This window comes from Nerophis ophidion, linkage group LG24 (genome assembly GCF_033978795.1).
Source record: "Nerophis ophidion isolate RoL-2023_Sa linkage group LG24, RoL_Noph_v1.0, whole genome shotgun sequence".
NCBI classification, from domain to species: domain Eukaryota; kingdom Metazoa; phylum Chordata; class Actinopteri; order Syngnathiformes; family Syngnathidae; genus Nerophis; species Nerophis ophidion.
Window position 1 is genome coordinate 31,652,002 of NC_084634.1, and position 23,892 is coordinate 31,675,893.

The 23,892-nt window shown below is 39.0% G+C and overlaps 1 protein-coding gene across 3 annotated transcripts in view; it reads left to right on the forward strand.

Moving 5' to 3' along the window:
- si:dkey-71h2.2 (low density lipoprotein receptor adapter protein 1-B) overlaps nucleotides 1-23,892 on the forward strand; it is a 113,530-nt gene that overhangs the window by 46,635 nt on the left and 43,003 nt on the right. For all 3 annotated transcript variants that reach the window (XM_061886026.1, XM_061886029.1, XM_061886027.1), the window contains exons 2-3: nucleotides 8,533-8,675; nucleotides 9,408-9,520. In XM_061886026.1, coding sequence (XP_061742010.1) covers nucleotides 8,533-8,675; nucleotides 9,408-9,520 — 256 coding nt within the window. The remainder of the gene's footprint in view (nucleotides 1-8,532; nucleotides 8,676-9,407; nucleotides 9,521-23,892) is intronic.

Sequence of the window (23,892 nt, forward strand, 5' to 3'; positions counted from 1 at the left end):
ACTTCAATATTGAACATGTAGTTAGAGTTCTTCTTAAACGTTGGAAGTAACTATATAAACACTACAGTTTAAACAAATATATTAACAGGTCATATGTAAAACAAATTTAAGGAGGAACACCTACATTACATGACAGCACTATTTTTAAATGGCAGCATGTCTTTGAAAATGTATTTAACCACACTTTCTGTGAGCACACTGTTTCATTTACACTGACGAGGACTGGCCTGTCAACTGGTGCTTCACAAACAGTCAAAGACACAAAATGAGGCCAAGATACTTCACCACCTTCTGTTCATTCTGCTATAGTGCAATCACTTGTAAATGCTCTCAAAGCCTGTGCGTGGTGATTTATCAATGCTGGTAAAACTTACCGACATTGAATTTCATTTATCGTCGGTTAATAGACTTATACACACATACGTGTATATACATATACGTGTACACACATATATACATATACCGTATTTTTCGGACTATAAGTCACAGTTTTCCTCATAGAAAAACATCCCTCTTACACACATGTAAGAGGGATGTGTACTATGGCTATGAGTTGTTGTTTTTTTGTTTTTTTTCCCCCTTGGCCTCAGTCTGCACCCCCACTCCAGGGCCCAGGCTAAGACCGATTTTTTTTTTTTCAATTTTATTTTAATCTTCTATTCTTTTCTCCCATACCCCCCCCCCCCCCGTTTACCTGTATGTCATCTTTTTTGTAAGGGGCGCTGGAAGCCGGCAGACCCGTCAGCGATCCTGTTCTGTCTCCCTGTAATGTTTGTCTGATCTTGAATGGGATTGTGCTGAAAATTGTAATTTTCCTGAAGGAACTCTCCTGACGGAATAAATAAAGTACTATCTAATCTAATCTAATCTAATAGTTTGGCCAAGAGTGCGATTTATACTCAGGAGCGACTTATGTGTGAAATTTTTAACACATTACCGTTAAATATCAAATAATATTATATAGCTCGTTCACGTAAGAGACTAGACATATAGGATTTCATGGGATTTAGCGATTAGGAGTGACAGATTGTTTGGTAAACGTATAGCATGTTCTATATGTTATAGTTATTTGAATGACTCTTACCATAATATGTTACGTTAACATACCAGGCACGTTCTTAGTTGGTTATTTATGCGTCATATAACGTACACTTATTCAGCCTGTTGTTCACTATTCTTTATTTATTTTAAATTGCCTTTCAAATGTCTATTCTTGGTGTTGGGTTTTATCAAATGAATTTCCCCCAAAAATGCGACTTATATATGTTTTTTTTCCTTCTTTATTATGCATTTTCGACAGGTGCGGCTTATACTCCGGAACGACTTATACTCCGAAAAATGCGGTACATGTAAACAAATCCGTGTATACACATAAACATATACGTGTGTATGTACAGTAAAGACCAAAAGTTTGGACAGGCCTTCTTATTCAATGCGTTTTTCTTTATTTTCATGACTATTTACATTGTAGATTGTCACTGAAGGCATCGACACAATGAATGAACACATGTGGAGTTATGTACTTATCAAAAAAAGGTGAAATAACTGAAAACATGTTTTGTATTCTAGTTTCTTCAAAATACCCACCCTTTGCTCTGATTATTGCTTTGCACACTCTTGGCATTCTCTCCATGAGTTTCAAGCACGCCTGTGAAGTGAAAACCATTTCAGGTGACTACGTCTTGAAGCTCATCGTATATGCGTGTATACACTTATAAATAGCGTGTATACATGTATGCGTGCATACACATGTATGCTTGCATACACGTGCGTGTGTTTACACGTGTGCGCGTGTCTATACACGAGAGTGTGTGTGTGTGTGTGTGTGTGTGTGTACACGCGGGAATGTGTACGGGTATACGCAGGAATGTATACATGGGAATGTGTACCTGCATACACGGGTATGTGTGTGTGTATACATGGGTATGTGTGTGTGTATACACGGGTATGTTGTGTGTATACACGGGCACAGTATGTGTGTATGTATTCACGGGTATGTGTGTGTGTATACATAAGTATGTGTGTGTATATTCACGGGTATGTGTGTGTGTATACACAAGTATGTGTGTGTATATTCACGGGTATGTGTGTGTGTATTCACAGTTATGTGTGTGTGTGTATTCTCGTGTATGTGTGTGTGTGTATTCATGGGTATGAGTGTTTGTATAGACGAGAATGTGTGTGTGTATAGATAGGAATGTGTATGTGTATTTGTATACACGTCAATGTGTACGTGTATACACAGGAATGTGTATGTGTATATACGGGAATGTGTAAGTGTATACACGGGAATGTGTAAGTGTATACACGGGAATGTGTAAGTGTATACACGGGAATGTGTATTTGTATACACGGGAATGTGTATTTGTATACACGGGAATGTGTACGTGTATACACGGGAATGTGTACGTGTATACACGGGAATGTGTACGTGTATACACGGGAATGTGTACGTGTATACAAGGGAATGTGTAAGTTTGTACACGGGAATGTGTATTTGTGTATACACGGGAATGTGTAAGTGTATACACGGGAATGTGTACGTGTATACACGGGAATGTGTACGTGTATACACGGGAATGTGTACGTGTATACAAGGGAATGTGTAAGTTTGTACACGGGAATGTGTATTTGTGTATACATGGGAATGTGTATTTGTGTATACACGGGAATGTGTAAGTGTATACACGGGAATGTGTACGTGTATACACGGGAATGTGTAAGTGTATACACGGGAATGTGTAAGTGTATACACGGGAATGTGTAAGTGTATACACGGGAATGTGTACGTGTATACACGGGAATGTGTACGTGTATACACGGGAATGTGTACGTGTATACACGGGAATGTGTACGTGTATACACGGGAATGTGTAAGTGTATACACGGGAATGTGTACGTGTATACACGGGAATGTGTAAGTGTATACACGGGAATGTGTAAGTGTATACACGGGAATGTGTACGTGTATACACGGGAATGTGTACGTGTATACACGGGAATGTGTAAGTGTATACACGGGAATGTGTACGTGTATACACGGGAATGTGTAAGTGTATACACGGGAATGTGTAAGTGTATACACGGGAATGTGTAAGTGTATACACGGGAATGTGTACGTGTATACACGGGAATGTGTACGTGTATACACGGGAATGTGTACGTGTATACACGGGAATGTGTACGTGTATACACGGGAATGTGTACGTGTATACAAGGGAATGTGTAAGTTTGTACACGGGAATGTGTATTTGTGTATACACGGGAATGTGTAAGTGTATACACGGGAATGTGTAAGTGTATACACGGGAATGTGTAAGTGTATACACGGGAATGTGTACGTGTATACACGGGAATGTGTACGTGTATACAAGGGAATGTGTAAGTGTGTACACGGGAATGTTTATGTGTATACACGGGAATGTGTAAGTGTATACACGGGAATGTGTAAGTGTATACACGGGAATGTGTAAGTGTATACACGGGAATGTGTACGTGTATACACGGGAATGTGTACGTGTATACAAGGGAATGTGTAAGTGTATACACGGGAATGTGTAAGTGTATACACGGGAATGTGTAAGTGTATACACGGGAATGTGTACGTGTATACACGGGAATGTGTACGTGTATACACGGGAATGTGTACGTGTATACACGGGAATGTGTACGTGTATACACGGGAATGTGTACGTGTATACAAGGGAATGTGTAAGTTTGTACACGGGAATGTGTATTTGTGTATACACGGGAATGTGTAAGTGTATACACGGGAATGTGTAAGTGTATACACGGGAATGTGTAAGTGTATACACGGGAATGTGTACGTGTATACACGGGAATGTGTACGTGTATACAAGGGAATGTGTAAGTGTGTACACGGGAATGTTTATGTGTATACACGGGAATGTGTAAGTGTATACACGGGAATATGTAAGTGTATACACGGGAATGTGTAAGTGTATACACGGGAATGTGTAAGTGTATACACGGGAATGTGTAAGTGTATACACGGGAATGTGTACGTGTATACACGGGAATGTGTACGTGTATACAAGGGAATGTGTACGTGTGTACACGGGAATGTTTATGTGTATACACGGGAATGTGTAAGTGTATACACGGGAATGTGTAAGTGTATACACGGGAATGTGTATGTGTATACACGGGAATGTGTATGTGTATACACGGGAATGTATGTGTGTATACACGGGAATGTGTGTGTGTGTATACATGGGTATGTGTGTGTGTGTGTGTGTGTGTGTGTGTGTGTGTGTATCTACGAGTATGTGTATACATGTGAATGTGTATGTGTATACATGTATATGTATGCCCAGTAAAAAAAATGTCTTATTACGGATATCATTATTATTGCGGTATGTATAATGTGATAAAAAAAAAAAAAAAAAGTTTTTATTGAAAACGCGAATAATCCCAGAAAGATATATTTTGTTGTCATTAATAAGTGTACCCTAGACAGATATGTTTTAAGTTTTTAATACAATGACTGGAAAATGTATTTGCTTTAATGAAATGTTTTTAAACATTATGCTTTTCGAAACCCACTTTTCAAACTGTATATAGTCACATGGATACAAGTACTAATTGACGATAACGCCAACCAATCACTAAATAACTACCCAAATAATTCTAATATTAATAATGTCAACACTTTGTAATTGTTAGAAACCCTCGTTCCTGTACATATTGAAAATTATGTCTTTATGTCGTTATTTTTAAACAAAATTAAGGTTGGAAATTCTTTTAATTCCGCATTCAAACTGGTCCATAGTTTGACCCGACATACTGAAACACAAAAGCTTCTTCGGGTTGTGTGTACTACGGCTGGGCTATATGGCCTTTTTTTTTAATATTTCGATATTTTTAGGCCATATCACGATACACGTTATATATCTCGATATTTTTCCTTAGCTTTGAATTAACATTTGATGCATATAATCACAGTAGTATGATTATTCTATGTGTCTACATTAAAACATTCTTCTTCATACTGCATTAATATATGCTCATTTTAAACTTTCATCCAGAGAGGGAAATAACAACTAAGTCAATTGACCAAAACTGTATTTATTAAACAGTTATTAAACAGTGGCACAAACATTCATGTCATTTCAAAACAGAAAGTACAAGATTGTCAGAGACATTTTAAAATAAGCTATTAGTGCACTTTTGTGCATGATGTCACTAAAATGACATCAAAACAACACTAAATTAAAGTGCACTTTTTGTACCGAAACCCACTACAATGGTTTAAAACAAATATGGTGCACTTTTGTGCATGATGTCACACAAGCTATTTCAATAACGGTCAAATGAAAATGAGCCGCATAATAGGAAATCAAATCGCTATGTGGTAGGTTACTGCGGACGTTATCTCCTTATGTTGTTGACTATTTTTTCATGTGGAAATGGTTGCCTCGGCATTTTGTTGGTTTGGCACCGAATGGAGATGTTGACATGCGGAGTATGCACTCTTCATTCTCTAGCAGGTGACTTTTCAAATGATGCTATATATTAGCAGTAATGCTACTTTTTGTAGCAACTCTTTTGCCCCACACTTGACAAAGTACGGACATATTCCCACTTGAAGCCAAACCACAAGCAGACGATGGACCCCTTGCTGTTTTTCTTGGGAATTAATTCTTCCTTCGTTTGTTATCAGATTCGCACCTTCTTTCTCTCGTAGTACCGCTCGCACCACAGCTAACGTTACCCATGCTGCTACCTCTCTGTTCCGCGAGGGCGTATGACGTTGCACGTATGTGACGTATGTAAGAAGGTGCGCTTGCTGTCTGTGAGAAGGAGATACAAAGAGTGGGAAGAACCTGCAGTGTAATGCCAGCAGCTAAAAGCAACTGCGATACAGTCATTTTCTATATCGTACAGAGACAAACCTGCGATATTGTCACACCTGCGGATCATGTTTTGTTTTGTCATGTCATGTTATGTTTTGATTTTGGACATTCGGTCACGTTTTGCACTTCCTGGTTTTGTTTGTTTCCATGCCAACCTATTAGTTTCCACCTGGTCCCCTTAAGTCGCGCCCCGATCCTCAGCCTCTCACACCTGTTTTCTATTACCACAGCCAGTACTTAAGTCATTTGCTTTCTGTTCATCATTCTGGGAACTTTGCTATTTGCATTCTGCTTCATGCCTTCACGATTACCTGCTACGCACCCTGCTATCCATGCCCCTTGTTTCGGTCACAGTAAGTGTTTTTGTTTTAGTTGTTCATAGTTCTGCCACAGTTCAAGTTTAAGTTTATATTTTATCGTCTTTCATGCCATCGAGCAGGTGTTTTGTTTTCCTGTTTGTATTTTTGTAACCAAGTTTTATACCTCTTTGTGAGCGCCCTTAGTTCGATTATTTTTGTATTTAGTATTCAAATAAACCATGTACTTACACTCTCGTCCCGTATCCTCTCTGCATCGTAGGAGTAAACCAAATCCAAGTCCAAGCCTGACAGATATATTGAATATATCGCAGGTATATAGTGTTGGAGACCCAACCCTAATGCTTACATTCTGAGTTTTAAGGTTGAAATTACGCCTTTAATTATAACTCCCTTCCTTTTCAGTGGAAACACTTGTGCACAGTGAATAGTTTTTTGCTGTGTATGTAATTTGCACTGATTGTAGTTCCACAAGATCTTTACATTTCAATAGTTTTGAATGTAAGAAAAATGTATCTGTCTGAAATGAATGACCCTACTTTGCTTTCTTCTGCAGGATGATGAGTAGATATAGTGTGGTCATGTAATTATTGCCCCACACTTCTGCAGAGTAGTGCGAGTTAATGGCATTCATGTCTCTGCATAAAAATGTTTGAACTTTTCTACCTATTTACTAATGAAATATAATATTCAGCTTGTTAAACATTCTGCAATTGCAGACAATCAATCAGAACAGGTTGTAAAATATTATGCCATTGCCATGATGTCGTGATTCGACAGAAGTTGGACGACATTTCACATTTTCCCAAACTACGGAACGGACAGAGGGTCAAAAACGTTTAAACAGTTATTGCTGTTAAAGCATTAAAGGGGAACATTACCACAATTTCAGAAGGGTTAAAACCAATAAAAATCAGTTCCCAGTGGCTTATTTTATTTTTTGAAGTTTTTTTCAAAATTTTACCCGTCCCGGAATATCCCGAAACAAGCTTTAAAGTGCCTGATTTTCGCTATCTGCGAAGCCACTGTCCATTTTCCTGTGACGTCATCCAGTGATTCCAATACAAACAACATGGCGGATACCACAGCAAGATATAGCGACATTAGCTCGGATTCAGACTCGGATTTCAGCGGCTTAAGCGATTCAACAGATTACGCATGTATTGAAACGGATGGTTGGAGTATGGAGGCAGATAGCGAAAACGAAATTGAAGAAGAAACTGAATCTATTGAGCGAATAGCTATTGACGCTATCCGGCCATGTCTGCCTTAGCACCGCCGGTAAAATGTGCGGACCAAACGATCGGGACTTTCGCATTGACACTAGAGCAACTTAAATCTGTCGATTGGTAAGTGTTTGTTTGGCATTAAATGTGGGTGGAAGGAAACGCTGAATGCAAATATAGCTACAAATGTACATACAGCAAACCTAAATAGCATGTTAGCATTGATTAGCTGGCAGTCATGCTGCGACCAAATATGTCTGATTAGCACATAAGTCAAACACATCAACAAAACTCACCTTTGTGATTTCTTTGACTTTATCGTTGGAAATGCATCTGCTTTGAGTGTCACAGGATATCCACACGTTTCTCTGTGCCATGTCTGTCGTAGCATCGCCGGTAAAATGTGCAGACCAAACGATCGGGACTTTTGCATCTTGTGACACTGGAGCAACTTAAATCCGGCGATTGGTAAGTGTTTGTTTGGCATTAAATGTGGGTGGAGGGAAAGGCTGGATGCAAATATAGCTACAAATGAGGCATAACGATGCAATATGTACATACAGCTAGCCTAAATAGCATGTTAGCATCGATTAGCATGCCGTGCTAATCGATACACAGTCTATGTTAATCAACTTGAATTCGTCCCTGATCGTGTTGTTACACCCTCCGACAACACACCGACGAGGCATGATGTCTCCAAGGTACCGGAAAACAGTCGAAAAAACGGAAAATAACAGAGCTGATTTGACTTGCTGTGTGTAATGTGGTGGAGAAAATGGCGTTGACTACCTATGTGACGTCACGTTTTGACATCATCGCTCCGAGAGCAAATAATGGAAAGGCGTTTAATTCGCCCAAATTCACCCATTTAGAGTTCGGAAATCGGTTAAAAAAATATATGGTCTTTTTTCTGCACCATCAAGGTATATATTGACGCTTACATAAATCTGGTGATAATGTTCCCCTTTAACTGTAATTTTCTCAATCGCGTTAACTTTTACAGCCCTAATAAAAATAGAATCTGATTAACGAATATTTATTAGAATGGTTTTCTTTGATGAATAAAGCCGTTTTGGACATTTTAAGTTTAAGTTTGTTTATTTTGCCACACAGAGCTTCCAGAGAATTGGACAGACACCAAGGAGACTCTTCTTGAGGGGATGGCGTTCAACCTCAAGTACCTGGGAATGACGCTGGTGGTCCAGCCCAAAGGGGAGGACATGGCCTCCACTGCCATCCGCAGGATCGTTACCATGGTGAGTCCTTTGGGACTTCTTTGAGACGTTTGAAAACTGCAATTCAGCACTTTCTTTCCTATTGTCAATCATTTCCCTCCATTGTGTATCTTTTCTCATTGAGCAGTGCTTAATCGTATTGAAGGCTTTCTCATCATAAACGCCCCCCCCGGGCCCCTCGCTACATCTCAATTAGGGAGTCAAACTCTTGTCCGGATTAAGATAGAATTGATTTATACCGTCTGTTCCCTAGGAAACCAATCGACCCAATGGGAATGTTTGCTACATGTGCGACTACTGCAATTGTCTTTTCCTGGCTGGGAACGTGCATGTCAGCACTTCCTACTTATTGGAGCGCGACGGTTTTCAGCGCAGTTAAAATCAGCCGAGGCTCCGACCCTGCAAGCGCGACACCATTTTTGTCCTTGGGAAAGACCTTCACGCCTTCTCAGCCTTTAATTCACCTTTTAAATGCCATTAAGTTCTCCTGCTCAGAAAACGCTGTCCTGTGTGTGTCAAAGAAACAAAGTGATGGCATCGGCGAGCTAATGGCGCCGTAAGGAGGTCAACAGGCGCCCTCCCAGACTGCTAGCTCAGCATTACGGCCAAATCAAACCCCCAGATGGTGCGCCCACGGGGGTCTGCCAGCCAGCCCACACACGCATTCTGGGCTACAAATAGCATTTCAGTGTATACATTTCACACGTTCCTCACTTGTTTCTGTATTATGCATTTGTTTTTTTTCATCCTCAGGCCAGAGCGGGCCCTAAGAAGTTCCGCAAAGTAACGCTGATGGTCTCGCCGAAAGGCATCGTCATCACCGACACCGACACTGCGGCTCTTATTGAGAACGTCTCCATCTACAGGTGATTGTTTTAATAAATATCTTGGCATTTTAGTACCTCTACAGCAGGGATGTCAAACTGGTTTTCATTGAGGGCCACATGGCAGTTATGGCTGCCATCAGAGGGCCGCTTGTAACAGTGAATAATGTATGAATTTGCCTCTGGATTTTATTATTAATTATATAAATTGTTTTAACTACACTGTCAATTTTAAAGTAAAAACTTTACATTTACAAAATTTTACTGCGAAATGATTTTTTTATTTTTATTTTTTACGGTAAATGGAAAAAGAGTACCACAGTTTTTTTTTTCTTCTTTGTCATGAAAAAGGGATGTTTTTGTCATGAAAAAGGGAGTTTTTTGTGTTTGGTGCACTATTTGTAAGTGTATATTGTGTTTTTTATGTTGATTTAATAAAAAAAACAAACATTTTTTTTATAAAAAATTCTTCTGCGGCCCGGTCCCCAAACTTTTTTTATCCGAGGACCGGTCAACGCTTAATAATTTGTCCCGCGGCCCGTAGTCCTTTTTTTTTTTTTTTCTTTGTCATGAAAAAGGGACGTTTTTGTCATGAAAAAGGGAGGTTTTTGTGGTTGGTGCACTAATTGTAAGTGTATATTGTGTTTTTTATGTTGATTTAATAAAAAACAAAAACATTTTTTTTATAAAAAATTCTTCTGCGGCCCGGTCCCCAACCTTTTTTTATCCGAGGACCGGTCAACGCTTAATAATTTGTCCCGCGGCCCGGGGTCCTTTTTTTTTTTTTTCTTTGTCATGAAAAAGGGACGTTTTTGTCATGAAAAAGGGAGGTTTTTGTGGTTGGTGCACTATTTGTAAGTGTATATTGTGTTTTTTATGTTGATTTAATAAAAAACAGAAAATTCTTTTTTATAAAAAATTCTTCTGCGGCCCGGTCCTCAACCTTTTTTTATCCGAGGACCGATCAACGCTTAATAATTTGTCCCGCGGCCCGGGGTCCTTTTTTTTTTTCTTTGTCATGAAAAAGGGACGTTTTTGTGGTTGGTGCACAAATTTTAAGTGTATATTGTGTTTTTTATGTTGATTTGATTAAAAAAAAAAAAAAAAAAAATTATTTATTTATTTTATTTTGTTTTTTAATTATTCTGCGGCCCGGTACATATCCTGCCACGTCCCGGTACCGGGCCGCAGAATAATTTTTTTTTATAAAAAATGGCCCGGTGGTCGGGGACCACTGCTGTAAAGAACAATGTCAAATGTATTGTCATTTTTATTAATTTGATGGGTAGTTTGCTGTAAAGTTAAGTATTTTCATTTAGACAAAAAATGTTTGGAAAGTATGATAATGTACTGTAATATTGGTTGCAATATTAGATCCCCAATGAAGTTTAAAAGGTATGCAATTTCAAGCAGTACATATATTTTTTTCTGTCAAAATGAAAAAAATTGCATTTCGTGAGAAAATATTAATTAATTCATGGACACATATCATTTCCAGGTGTTTGCGGGCCAGATCTGAATTTCAGACGTACTCTACAGTAAAAAGAAAATCAAAAAGAAAAGCCTTTGAAGTGAAAGTGTGCCAACCTATGAAATAATCGTCCGTTCGAATGTCAAACTGTAGCCATTGTAAAACCTTTATAAACTGTACAGCCAATTTTTGAGTCGCATCTTCCCACTGGACTATAAGCGGTACGAAATGTTTTATGAATGTTTAATTACATACCTTAATTGTTTCCAAACCGTGTCTGTCGCACTGAAGTAAAACGGCTTGTCAAAAAAAAAAAAATGAAGTGATGCAGCAAACGTGGCTCGGAGTGATGAAGAAGAATCTTTTAACCTTCGTCTTGTGTTAGGGTCGGCACCGACCCGTTTTAGTTTTTAAATGCATAAAATAACCATGTAAATTAAATTTATTTGCATCAAGGCTTTTTGACTTTGTCAGGAACCTCTATTTCAACAAAACAAAACATTTGTTTGGTTTTTCACTAAATTATAAAATGTTCTGGATGAAATTATGACCTTGGTGTTGTTAGGGTCGGTTTCGACACAGTTATAAAAATAAGATTATCAAGCAATAATTCGACCCAAAACTGAAGACACTGACAGCCAGCTCCTCTCCCAATCGTGTGAGCTTTAGGGGATTCTCATTTTATCTTGTTATCCTGTACAAAAACAAACAAAGACGTTCATGTCCTGACATGTGAGGTCAATTCAGTCTCAAAATCATTAAACTGAAAAAATAAATAAAACAAATAAGAGATAAGATAAGATTTATGTTCTAATACCCCTCAGTAATAGTCAGGGAGCACAACAACCTTTTATTTATTTATAAGATTATTTTAAAGTTAATTTGACCATTTTTTTAAATTGAAATCGAGGGGTATACTGCCAAAAAAAAGGCGAAATGGCCCACTCCAAAAATATTAAAACCAATATTTTCATGGATAAGGAAGCCTAACACGGTAACCAAGAGATGGGAAACACATTGGATGATAGATAATCGTTTTTAGTGTATTTTACAGCTGATTTAAGACATGGGTCAAAACCGACCCGTTAACATCAGAGATGGTAACAGAAAGCTAACACAAGAGGAAGGTTAAAGCAGAAAAGCTATGGACAGTTATACTTCTGGTTCAAGAAATGAAACACAAAGTGCATTTTTAACCCGTAGCACCTGCAGTGAGCAAACTTGTCCAAAAGATGGCACTACAACACAAAAAAATACCACACTTTTTAATTGTTTATGTCGGTCTTATATGAAACCCATCTGATGTATACAAAACATTATGGTCGTTAGCGAAAAGAAATATCCATAAATCAGCTTCACCGTTTTGGAAACCGCAGCGTGCAAAGCGCGGGGGAAAAAAGTAGTAGCTTACAGTCCGGAAATACAAGTTTTTATTTTTTTATTAATATTTTTTTATTAATATTTTTTTTATTTTTCAGGCAAAAAAATGCACATTTTAGTCCTTTCTGGAATTTTCCAGTTCTTTAACTCTTTATTGCTCTAAAGGCACAATTGTGGTTCTCTCGCATAGCACAGATCTCCTTTCTGTTCCTTGCCTATATCGCTAAGCCTTCTGGGTAATGTATACAAACATTTACGTCCTAATTGACAAGGTATTTTTTATGGTCATTTCACCGCTATTCATAGGGTAAGGTAAATAAGAAAATATTTTCATTTGCAATGCTGACCGAGCAAAGATGTTAGAGATGTTGAAGTATGATGATAATCTCTTGTCGTCTCTCATTTGGCACATAAATGAATGTTTAAGATGGACAAACACTTTTCTAGCGTAAAACATACATATCAATATAAACTCCACAGTGTCAAGTTGAAACAGTCAGATGTCCGTTCAACAGGAAGGGAATCCGTGTGACATCACATAAACCGAAAGTGAAAAAAACAATTGACCCGATTTGCATTTATTAAAAAAAATTGTTACGAATTAAAACGGTAGAGGATAAACATATTTAAACACACAAATATACGAAGCCAGAGTTCCGTCTGCCAGAAATGTCTATGTATTTTGGATTTATACTGTGTATAAAAAAATATTACTTGGTTAAAAGATTTTAAGGTGTGCATAAGCACTTTTTTAGCCTATTCCACTTTATTTAGCCATTTTATTTCTTTTTTTGATTGTGTATATTTGAGGGTCCGTCAACCCCTTTATAACAGTGACAGAACCTAACATTTTGCTTTTGGTTGTGATTTCTATTCAAGTGCAAAAGTATATTCTATTTTTATTATGTTTAGTTTCTTTTTAACGTAATTTGAAGTTGATTACAATTGTTAAATGCATACAACTTCACTACATTTGAAAGGATATATTGATTATACTGTATTATTACATCAGTGGTTATCTCAGTCTCAAAATAATGTTGACAAAATTATCGTTAATCGGCAATAATTTGTAGGTCAGTAGTCCGCTTTAAAAATGTAATCTTTATTAAAATGTGTAAGAATACCATATTTTCTGGACTATAAGGCGCACTTAAAATCCTTTTTATTTCTCGAAACTTGACAGTGCGCCCAATGTACGGAATGATTTTGGTTGTGCTTACTGATCTCAAAGCTATTTTATTTGGTACATGGTGAAAGAGATACGTCTAGACTGCAATATGATGGCAGTTACACATAAGATATACGTGTAAACTGAAATATCACCCAAATAAACAACACCAACATTTTATATGTTCCTTTGAGAATTTAGAACTTTACACACAGCGCTCAAAAATCTACCAAAATGTTTTAGTATGACTTTGGTAAGCTATGAAGCCGCACCTCTTGATTGATTGTACTGTGCTTCTACATACGAGTATTATTATGGTTTGTGTATAAGGTAAGACATATTATCTGTCATTTTGTTTCGCAATTTAATGCAAAAGCCACTTTTTTTTTACCTTCTGGTACCTGCTGATATGTATTTGTGAGCTGCATAAGTCCTGAGAAATTGCACAAATCCGCCTTTGCAGTCCGTGCCGACTGTGTAGTTGATAAGCTTCTTCTTTTTCTCTATCTTCTTGTTATGGGACATTGGAAAAACTATTGAGCATCCTGGATGATGCCAGTCACCCTCTGCATAGCGTTATCAGTAGCCAGAGGACCCTCTTTAGTGCTAGACTGCTTCATCCCAAGTGCAGGACTAATAGATTAAAAAACTCCTTTGTCCCACACACTAGAGATGCGCGGATAGGGAGGCGGGGTGTATAAAATAGTCAGGCTGTGTCATGGATGCAAAGGATTCTGGGTATTTGCCGTGTTGCGTTTATATTGTGTTACTGGGAGGAAGTTCTCCCGAAATGTGTTTGTCATTCTTGTTTGGTGTGGCTTCACAGCGTGGCGCATATTACTAAGAGTGTTAAAATTGTTTATACCACAACCATTAGTGTACTCCGTGTCACCCAGTATGCCTTGCAGTCGTGTGCGGGTGTCTGCGGAAGCCACACTCAACATGTTGCTGGTCTGACAAGCAAATCGTACATGCTGTAGAAGGCGACAAAGCCAATTGCTTCATAGCACATCCTAATACTTATTAACTGGGTGACTGCCGGCAGTCATTCTAGAGAATGTTTGCGTCTCCTATTGTCTTTTTCGCTTTGTGACACGGGTTCTAAAATGGCTCTTTGAATGGTAAAGGATACCGATCCCTGAACCATGTATATCAAATATTTCCGAATGGTTCAACCGCCACCCGCCCGAATCTAATTAAAATCTATTTTTTCGTCATGTCACCCACCCGACCCGCAGTTTATCCGCGGATGAGACCGGAAACCGCGCATCTCTACCACACACCATTAAGTTAAAGTTAAAGTACCAATGATTGTCACACACACTAGGTGTGGTGAAATTTGTCCTCTGCATCCCCTTGATCACCCCCTGGGAAGTGAGGGGAGCAGTGGGCAGCAACGGTGCCGCGCCCGGTACAACTCCTCTCTTGAGGGAGGGGGGTTACTAGGATGACAGGGGATGCAAAACAATAACAATACTTTTTCATAACATGGTCACTACTGCCTAGTTTCTCTTGTTATATTCTTATTTTACAGTTATATTTTTATTCTCATTGTTGCTTTTTATTGTTATTCTTATTGTAATATTTTTCTATTTTATTACCATTTATACCCCCATTATTTACTTTTTAATTCGATCTCAATTCTGTACACTGCTGCTGGAATTGTAATTTTCCTGAGAGAACTCTCCTATCCATTCATCCATCTATTTATCTATCCATCCATCCATCCATCCATCCATCCATCCATCCATCCATCCATCTATCTATCTCCATCCATCCATCCATCCATCCATCCATTCTTCCGCCGCTGTTGCCATTTCTAGTATAAAGTAGTGTAAAGTTCTTACTTATATCTGTCAGTAAACTCACCATAAAAGCGCTAAAACAAACCGGTGTAATGAGTTAACATTAATCACCCAAGAAACTTTAGTTATAAGCGAGTTCCGGTCGGACGTTTTTTCACGGGACACATTTCCAGAGTTGTTGCATTATTGAGCCACGGATGAGGAGATCCTGCTCCGTTATTGATTGAAGTAAAGTCTGAATGAATTAGAACAGTCGGCTCCAGCTTTTGACACTTCTTCCACTACCGTCCTTGCACGCTACACCGCTACAACAAAGATGACGGGGGGAAGACACGGTCGAGGGGGGGCCATGTAAATAGGACCGCCCACAAAATGGCACATCACATCAATGCAACATTTTGAGAAAAGAACCACCATTACATGTTATGTAGACCACAAGGAAGTGTTTTACATTTAGAAAAACAAAATATGACCCCTTGAATGTGCCTTTTAATCCGTTGCGCCTTATATATGAAAAAAGATCGAAAATAGACCATTCATTGGCAAGTTATTAATTGGAGTCCTGTGTGTGTGTTCCTCTGATCCACCTTATCAGCTAGAACAGGCCGGCTGTTTGATCCCCTCCCCTACAGCTCCCCCACCTTACCTAATCTTTCCCATTTTCTCCTCCACATGAACACACAGCAAGGGATCACATCACTCCACAAGCTCCAATTGACAGATATCGGAGGTTCTCAAGGATTGAGATCCCTAGATCTGACCCCGAAATAGCATTATTTCAGCTTATTAAAGCTACCTGACCGGCAGTTTTTTCACCTGGCACGCGTTCTTTCTTCACTCACAGAGAGCCTTCTTTGAAGCTGAGGCTTTGTATTGATATTCCTCTGCTGGGATGATCAAACGTGAGCGCAATGCTGTCAATTTTTCTTTTTGCCGCCATTGTGTGCTTGTGGTCGGAATCCCAATGCGTGGAATTCCTAAATAGTAGAGACTTAATGATATTCACTCTAGTGAATAATATATAATTCCCGCATGACTGATCATTTTTAATATACGGGCGTCTATTCCGACCTCCTTGGGAAAAAAAAGAAAATATATAGGGCATCTGTTTCAACTCTCTCCCCGCAATTAGGGCCGTAACATTTGTAAGTTGCAGTGGTGTCCTGGGCATTGTTAGTATGTGGGTCATACTTCATCCATGTTGAAAACAAAATAAGAATGCTGTTTCATAATCATGTTGTCGCTTCATCGCTGTCAAGAAAAAATACCACCATTTAACAGTTCTTTAAACTGTAAAATACGATCAACATTTACTGTATCGTTACGGTATTTTCCGGACCATAAGGTGCACCGGATTATAAGACGCACTGCCGATGAGTGGTCTATTTAAAAAAAAATCTTTTTTCACATAAAAGGCACACCGGATTATAGGGTGCATTAAAAGGGTCATCCATCCATCCATTTTCTACCGCTTATTCCCTTTTGGGGTCGCGGGGGGCGCTGGAGCCTATCTCAGCTACAATCAGGCGGAAGGCGGGGTACACCCTGGACAAGTCGCCACCTCATCGCAGGGCCAACACAGATAGACAGACAACATTCACACACTAGGGCCAATTTAGTGTTGCCAATCAACCTATCCCCAGGTGCATGTCTTTGGAAGTGGGAGGAAGCCAGAGTACCCGGAGGGAACCCACGCATTCACGGGGAGAACATGCAAACTCCACACAGAAAGATTCCGAGCCTGGATTTGAACCCAGGACTGCAGGACCTTCGTATTGTGAGGCAGACGCACTAACCCCTCTGCCACCGTGAAGCCTAAAAGGGTCATATTATTATTATTTTTTTTTCTAAATGTAAAACACCTCCTAGTGGTCTACATAACATGTAATGGGGGTTCTTTGGTCAAAATGTTGCATAGATTGTTTTAAAGATCACCTTCAGGTCACTTTCTGACAGTCGTTTTAATGACATTCAGACTTTACTTCAATCAATAACGGAGCAGCATCCTTGTTGTTGTTTCATCCATAAACAAGAAGAAGAAAAAGCGTCTGACCAGAACTCTCTGATAAATAAAGTTCTTTGGGTGAATAATTTACACTCACTACACCGGTATGTTTTAGCGCTTTCATGGCAAAATTGCTGACGGATATAAGTGAGAACTTTACACTACTTTATATAAGAAATGGCAACAGCGGAGGATGAATGTCCCGTAACAAGAAGATAGGCTTCTTCTTTCTCTCTATCGACTACAGATCAGCAGGTACCAGAAGGTAAGAAAAGTTGGTTTTGCATAATATTGCGAAATAAAACGCCAGATAATGTCTTACCTTATACACATACATAATACTGGTATCTTTAATGCGCCGACAATCCACCAAGCAGAGTGGCTTCATAGCTTGTCAAAGTCGTACTAAAAAATGTTGTTCGATTTTTGAGCGCAGTGTGTAATGTTCTATATTTTCATTGGAACATATAAAATGTTGGTGTTTTTTACTAGTCATATTGCCAGCTCCTACCATGTTGTCATGATCCACGTCTTGGATCATGGCATATTCTGGTTGTGGTTCTGTTTATCACATTCTGTCTAGTATTTGTCTTCCTCAGTTCTTTGTGGCACTTCCTGGTTTTTATTTCCGTTGTCATAGTTACCCATTTAGTGTCACCTGTCTCTGCTTTGATCACACACACCTGCCATTGATTATTTATCTCCCTATATATGCCCGCCTCTGTTTGACATTCAGTCTTGGACTCTTGCTTGCTACACGCAACAGCTGACGCCACTCTTCCAACATTGTGGTAAATCTATTTTTGTATACTTGTCAGCTTATATGCTATTTTGTTTGTTTGTCTCTAGCTTCCACGCTAGCGCCCTTTGTTCTTTCTAGCTCCCAAGCTAGTTCTGTTGATTTTTGGTTAGTGCCTTTGTGCAAGTGTTTTTGTTCTTAAATTCTTTATCCCTACCCTCACGCTGTGTTCCATCTTTCGCTGCACCCACGAGAAAACAACTCGTCACTACAATGCCACGGAGACGTCACACATGTATATCTTATGTTTGACTGCCATCTACTGGTCACCATGTACCAAATAAAATTGCTTTGAGGTCGGTGAGCAAAACCAGAATTATTCCGTACATTAGACGCACTGTCGAGTTTTGAGAAAACATTTTATTTTTAGTCCGCCATATATTCTGGAAAATATGGTACAACAAACTACTGTGAAAGTTACAATTTTCATTCTGAACATGAACATTACTTAACATAGATCAGAGCTGGGCAAATATTTTGCTTTGGAGGCCACATTGAGAGAAAAAATGTGTCTGGAGGAATGAATGTGTATGTGTGTATAAATGATATATACACATTAAGCTGTAAAAATCTGCTGTACAGTATGTGTGTTTGGGTCCCTTTTTTTTTCAGGAACACTAATACCAAAAGTTAAAAACGTTACGACATAAAACGGAATGGAATTTTACAGTTTTTAACTGAATGGGACACCCAAAATGTACATGAAAATAAAGAAAGTGGGATTTACAATGAACAATAAAACACTGAATATTAACAACATATGAACACATCACTCTCCTCTTACTTTTCAGACCAAGCAAAACAATCAAAAGAAACACAACAACAAAATATGAATGCAAAGTGTAATAAACACCTACAATATGATATTTTATCACATAAAAATCTGCTTTCGAAACTGTTCCTGACACATGCGTTTGGGGCTGGCTGCTCTGAAAACAAACCCCGCCCATTCTGCTTTGTTCCTGGTCTGAGCTCCTGTGACGTAGATTCCCGTAATAACTCCTATAACACCCAAAAGTGCAGATTTCAACCACTGAAATACTTACTGTAGTTCAAGACTAACGGGTCAATTAAAAACATCACTACACATCATAATGGCGGCTACCAGTTTTGATGATACAGATCTAAAAAAATGATGTAGAACCTCTGGCGAGCCGGATTGAAAACGGGCCACATGTGACATAGAACTTTTAAAGGGGAACATTATCACCAAACCTATGCAAGCGTCAATATATACCTTGATGTTGCAGAAAAAAGACCATGTATTTTTTTAACCGATTTCTGAACTCTAAATGGGTGAATTGTGGCACATTAAACGCCTTTCTGTTTATCGGTCTTTTAGCGATGACGTCAGAACGTGACGTCACCGAGGTAACACACCTGCCATATTCATTTTCACATTACAAACACCGGGTCTCAGCTCTGTTATTTTCCGTTTTTTCGACTATTTTTTGGAACCTAGGAGACATCATGCCTCGTCGGTGTGTTGTCGGAGGGTGTAACAACACTAACAGGGAGGGATTCAAGTTGCACCACTGGCAAAAAATCTGCCGCCAGACACCCATTGAATGTACCAAAGTGTCTTCACATTTTACCGGCGATGCTAAGACAGACATGGCACAGAGATGTAAGGATAACCTGCAGATGCATTTGCAACGATTAAGTCAACGAAATCACAAAGGTGAGTTTTGTTGATGTTGTTGACTTATGTGTTAATCAGACATATTTGGTCACGGCATGACTGCCAACTAATCGATGCTAACATGCTACGCCAATCGATGCTAACATGCTATTTACGCTAGCTGTATGTACATTTGAAACTAGATACCCACATTTAATGCGAAACAAACACTTACCAATCGACAGATTTAAGTTGCTCCAGTGTCACAAGATGCGAAAGTCCTTATCGTTTGGTCCGCACATTTTACCGGCGATGCTAAGAAGGCAGCCATGCTATGGGCCACTTCATTAGGTACACCCACGCTATGGCCGAATAGCGTCAATAGCTATTCGTTCAATAGCTTCAATTTCTTCTTCAATTTCGTTTTCGCTATCTGCCTCCATACTCCGACCATCTGTTTCAATACATGCGTAATCTGTTGAATCGCTTAAGCCGCTGAAATCCGGGTCTGAATCCGAGCTAATGTCTCTATATCTTGCTGTGGTAACTGCCATGTTGTTTGTATTGGCAGCCCTGTATGACGTCACAGGGAAATGGATAGTGGTTTCGAAGATAGCGAAAATAAGGCACTTTAAAGCTTTATTTAGGGATATTCCGGGACCGGTAAAATTTTGAAAAAAATTTCCAAAAATACAACAAGCCACTGGGAACTGATTTTTACTGTTTTTAACCCTTTTGAAATTGTGATAATGTTCCCCTTTAAATATATAACACAAGTAGACAACAATAAAGGAGCATAATGTATGGTGGGCAATTTGTGTAAAGTTTTTTTTTTCTGACAAAGAATTATGTAACTACATTTTTTAGCATCAATCTATACTGACAACTTTATTTATTAAAAAATAATGAGCAAAATGTATGTTTAAATATTCAGTTTGTCATCCATCCATCCATCTTCTTCCGGTTATCCGAAGTCGGGTCGCGGGGGCAGCAGCCTAAGCAGGGAAGCCCAGACTTCCCTCTCTCCAGCCATTTTGTCCAGCTCCTCCCAGGGGATCCCGAGGCGTTCCCAGGCCAGCCGGGAGTCATAGTCTTCCCAACGTGTCCTGGGTCTTCCCCGTGGCCTCCTAAAAATAGTTTATTTTTTAAATTCAGTGCAGACATATTATCTGAAATTATCATTATTATTCCACCTACGGGAAATTAAGACCAAAGCAATGGATGTCTCAGAACCAGCTATGAGGTGTGACGTTTTTGACAAACAGAATTTTTAAACACAGCATCTTGTTCAAAAATGTTTATTTAATGAAATTGTCAGTGTAATTTAATGTAAAAAAAAAATACTGTTTTACTAATTTAATAGTTTTCATATGTAACACCAACAGGGACACTGAAAAAGTGTTGTTTGTGCTTTGGCGCCATCTTTTGGATGAGTTCACTCACTGCAGTTGTGCAGGTTGAAAATGTACTTCTGTTTTGTGCCTTGAACCGGAAGTATAATCGCCCATAGTGTTTCTGCCCGTAAGAATTCTTCATTCATCAATCCAGGCAATGTTTGTAAGTTTTACAATAAAACAAAAACTATTTATATGTGCTGTCGTAATGTAGTCACGCTAGCGTTGTTAGCATTAGCGAATATGCTAACACGTTTACAAGTGTCTGTGTTAATATTATTAACTTACAATGACATTTTTTTTTGTATCGTTTGTTTTGTAAAGTACCGGTAGAGTGGAAAAAACAAGTTGAATTTATATGCTTATTTGTATTTAATTGTATCCATTAAACCATATCCAATTGAGTTTACAATACAAAGAGTATGTGAAAATACAGTCTAAACATTATGCAATCAAAATTTTAAATAAATGGCTAACACAGCAAACGTCTTCTATTGCGCTCATTGTACCTTCTCTAAAAACATTCAGAAATCGGCAACTATACTCTGTACAAAACCCAAAACCAGTGAAGTTGGTACTTTATATAATTTGTGAATAAAACAGAATGCAGTTATTTGAAAACCCTTTGCTCCCTTTATTCAATTGAATAGACTGCAAAGGCAAGATATTTAAAGGTTGAACTGAGAAACTTAATTTTGTTTTGCAATTAATCATTCATTTAGAATGTAATGGCAGCAACCCATTGCACAAAAGTTGGCACAGTGGCATTTTTACCACTGTGTTACATAGCCTTTCCTTTTAACAACACTTAGTAAACGTTTGGGAACTGAGGAGAGCAACTTTTGAAGTTTTTCAGGTGGAATTCTTTCCCATTCTTGCATGGAATGCACCACACTTTTTCAATGGGAGACAGGTCTGGACTACAGGCAGGCCAGTCTAGTACCCACACTCTTTTACTATGAAGCCACACTGTTGTAACACCTGGCTTGGCATTGTCTTGCTGAAATAAGCAGGGGCGTTGCTTGGATGGCAACATATGTTGCTCCAAAACCTGCATGTACCTTTCAGCATTAATGTTGCCTTCACAGATATGTAAGTTACCAATGCCTTTGGCACTAATACACCCCCATACCATCACAGATGCTGGCTTTTCAACTTTGCGCCTATAACAGTCATCATGGTTCTTTTCCTCTTTGGTCCCGAGGACACAACGTCCACAGTTCCCAAAAACAATTTGAAATGTGGACTCGTCAGACCACTTTTACACTTTGCATCAGTCCATCTTAGATGATCTTGGGCCCGGAGAAGCCGGCAGCGATTCTGGGTGTTGTTGATAAATGGCTTTTGCTTTTCGTAGTAGGGTTTTAACTTTCTCTTACAGATGTAGCTACTAACTGTAGTTACTGATAGTGGTTTTCTGAAGTGTTCCTGAGCCCATGTGGTAATATCCTTCACAAACTGATGTTACCTTTTGATACAGTACTGCCCAAGGGATCGAAGGTCCATAATATCATCGCTTACGTTCAGTGATTTCTCCAGATTCTATGAACCTTTTGATGATATTACAGACCGTAGATCAGGGGTGTCAAACTCAAATACAGAGTGGGCCAAAATTTAAAACTGAACAAAGCCGCGGGCCAAGGTTGAACAAATTAACCTTTTAATAGGGACCCAAACAAGTTTTGCATTGAACATTGAACAAGCAAGGTTTATATACAGTAACTTTATAGTGACATGCAAAATCGAGTTTCAAATAATAATGATAATATTAAAAAATATCAATGGCATATCAAATAAAAATCAAATACAAATGTAATGCCTCTTTTCTATTTGCAGCCTTCTGAGGTAAATATCAAAATATATTCTAGCATCCCGAAATTGTTAGTGCTGCAAGGGGTTCTGGGTATTTGTTCTGTTGTGTTTATGTTATGTTACAGTGCAGATGTTCTCCCGAAATGTGTTTGTCATTCTTGTTTGGTGTGAGTTCACATTGTGGCGCATATTTGTAACAGTGTTAAAATTGTTTATACGGCCACCCTCAGTGTGACCTGTATGGCTGTTGACCAAGTATACCTTGCATTCACTTATGTGTGTGTAATAGCCGCATATATTATGCGAGTGGGCCCGCACGCTGTTTGTATGGAGGAAATGCGGACATGACGACAGGTTGTAGAGAATACTAAAGGTAGTGCCTTTAAGGCACGCCCTCAATATTGTTGTCCGGGTGAAAATCGGGAGAATGCTTGCTTTCCCCGGGAGATATTCGGGAGGGGCACTGAACTTCGGGAGGATTGGCAAGTGTGAGAAATTGCGGTGTTACAGCCACGAGCGCCGAAAAGGGGGGGTAAAGAAGACGGAGGGGGGCCCAGAGAGGCCCCTAATGAAAATGAATTAAATGAAATTATGTGTTGGGGGCCCTGTAAAGATTCTATTCATGGGGCTCAAAATCCCTAGCGGCGCCCCTGGTTACAGCGGCACCGCTGCTGTGTAATAACGGCGGGCCAGCTGTAATGTTAATTTGATATTGCCTCAAGTGCCAAATTAAATTACACGGCGGGCCAAAATTGGCCCGCGGGCCAGAGTTTGACACCCATGCCGTAGATGATGAAAGCCCTAAATTCCTTGCAACAGCTTGTTAAGAAATGTTGTCTTTAAACCGTTGGAAAATTTGCTCACACATTTGTTCACAAAAGTGGTGACTCTCTCCCCATCCTTGTTTGTGAATGACTGAGTTGCTTTTATACTTAATCATTGCACCCACCTGTTCCCAA